Raw genomic sequence first — 2,367 nt, 5'->3', positions numbered from 1 at the left:
GAGAGAGAGAGAGAGAGAGAGAGAGAGAGAGAGAGAGAGAGAGAGAGGCACCATCTGCCCTCCCCCTCCCTTTTCATTTGCTCTACAGACCTCCATACGGGTATTTTACGTTGGCTGCTGACAAAATTATTTCTCCGAGGCTTGTGGAGAGCTTGGAAGACGTACTGACGTATGCAGGCTGCACTGGCTTTCTCTGGCCACAGGAAGGCAACGAAGAGCCTTGTCAGCCACACAGGCATGTGCATGTATGCAGTTACATACAGGCAAGAGGATATATGCTGGTTTAACACAGAGCATTATATGAGTGATCTTAAAGGCTCAGGCATTCAGTTATTTATAGAACACTATAGTCATCTATTATCCACAGTGTTTATCAATAGTAAATATATCATATAGATTTCATATTTATATTTATGGTCTTCAAGTACACTTACAAACCGCTGAAGGTGATTGGGAGACTGTTTAATGGGTATACTCAAATATATTTAATATTATATATATTAGAGTTGTAACAATCAAGATTATCTTTCTTTGAATCATATTTTTACGTCACTGTTCTGTAGACGCTTACTGATGCCACCATTGGTGAAAATAGGTATACTCCGTCCACCAATGAAATTCAGAGCTGTACAAAGAGATCTACTCCCTCTCGCCGAGTAGCTTCAGCGTCGTAGCCATTACAATGTTCTGCACAGGAGAGGAGGGATGCATATGCAGACACAAAGCATGACTGTCTCTGTGGACGCATCTACATTGGATCACAGACATTTTACACTAATCAGTTAAGAAGTTGGGATTGGAGTGAGAAGATATGGGATTTTTGGAACGAGGAATAATGTGGAACAAATTGACTGCATGGCAGGTGTTTTTGTGGTGGCATCATTTCTTTCTCTTGTGGACTACAATAGACGGACAGACTCGCTACAGTATCCCGGAGGAACTGAAACAGGGCTCTGTGGTAGAAAATCTAGCCAGAGATTTGGGGTTGGTTGTATCTGAACTGCACCGACGTAAATTGAGGATAACCTCGGAAGCTGGTAAGCAGTATTTTAGTGTGGACTTGGGGAAGGGAGAACTGGTGGTGATTGATAGGATAGACAGGGAAGATCTGTGTGGACAAAGACCGTCATGTTTGTTGCCTTTGGAACTAGTCATAGATAACCCCCTTCAGCTGCATAGAGTCGAAATTGAAATTCAGGATACAAACGACAATTCCCCTAGTTTTCTTACTAAAGAGAAAGTATTGCAAATTGCAGAACTGGTCAATCCAGGCGCGCGGTTTCCTTTAGAAAGTGCACAGGATCCCGATGTGGGCTCTAATTCTGTACGCGCTTATTTTATAAGCAAAAATGATCATTTCAAATTGACTGTTAAAACCCACAAGGATGGCAGAAAAATCCCTGAATTGGTGCTCGAAAAACCTCTTGATCGAGAAAAGCTGCCTGTGTACAATCTTATTCTCACTGCTGTCGATGGTGGAGATCCGGTGCGCTCAGGGACATCTGAAATTAAAGTTATAGTTCTTGACAACAATGATAATGCGCCACAATTTGAAAAGCAGGTATATGAGGCTAATGTCAGCGAAAATGCAAGACCTGGAACTGAAATATTGCACGTCAAAGCCACAGATGCAGACGAAGGACAAAATGGAGAAATCGAATACTACTTCGCAGAGCAAACTACGGATCTGATTTTATCATTATTTGACATTGAACCTTCTACTGGAGCTATTGTTGTCAAAGGAAGTTTAGACCATGAAACGAACTCTTTACATAGATTTGACATAACTGCTAAAGACAAAGGAAACCCTAAGATGGATGGGCATTGTTGCGTCGAAATTAAAATAGTTGACATTAACGATAATATACCTGAAATAATTGTGACGTCTTTAACAACACCTGTTCCAGAAGACTCTGCAATCGGAACAGTTATTGCATTGATAAGTGCAAAAGACCCAGATTCGGGTGACAATGGTAAGATTACGTTAAGCGTGTCTTCCAAATCCCCCTTTAAGTTAAATCCTTCAGTCTCTAACCATTACTCATTAGTGACAAAAGTGCCACTTGACCGTGAAAAAAACGGCAAGTATAGTGTCAAGATAAGTGCTACTGATTCTGGGAAGCCCCCGTTATCGAGTGAAAAAATAATACTTGTTGAATTGTTAGATGTAAATGACAACCCACCAGTTTTCTCCCAGCGTTCTTATGTAGTTTATGTAAAAGAGAATCATGCTCCTGGGAAAATTTTGTGCTCAGTGTCAGCAGCTGATTCTGATTCGGGTGACAACGCCAAGATATCCTACTCCATCTTGGACTCTAAGGTGCAGGACGTTTCTGTCTCATCTTATGTTTACATTAACTCAGATAA

At 41.1% G+C, this 2,367-nt stretch overlaps 1 protein-coding gene across 1 annotated transcript; it reads left to right on the top strand.

The window, feature by feature from the left end:
- Nucleotides 1-6: 6 nt before the first annotated feature.
- LOC116391695 (protocadherin gamma-C5-like) lies at nucleotides 7-2,365 on the top strand (the record flags this gene model as incomplete). Its single annotated transcript, XM_031862479.1, has 1 exon — nucleotides 7-2,365. A coding segment is annotated over exon 1 (1,554 nt), but the record flags the coding sequence as incomplete, so codon positions are not given.
- Nucleotides 2,366-2,367: the final 2 nt, after the last annotated feature.

The sequence above is a fragment of the Anarrhichthys ocellatus genome, unplaced genomic scaffold (assembly GCF_004355925.1).
Source record: "Anarrhichthys ocellatus isolate YVR2014 unplaced genomic scaffold, GSC_Weel_1.0 scaffold27, whole genome shotgun sequence".
In the NCBI taxonomy this organism is placed as follows: Eukaryota; Metazoa; Chordata; class Actinopteri; order Perciformes; family Anarhichadidae; genus Anarrhichthys; species Anarrhichthys ocellatus.
The sequence above is the reverse complement of the archived record's forward strand: the minus strand, read 5'-3'. Positions and strand labels throughout refer to the sequence as shown.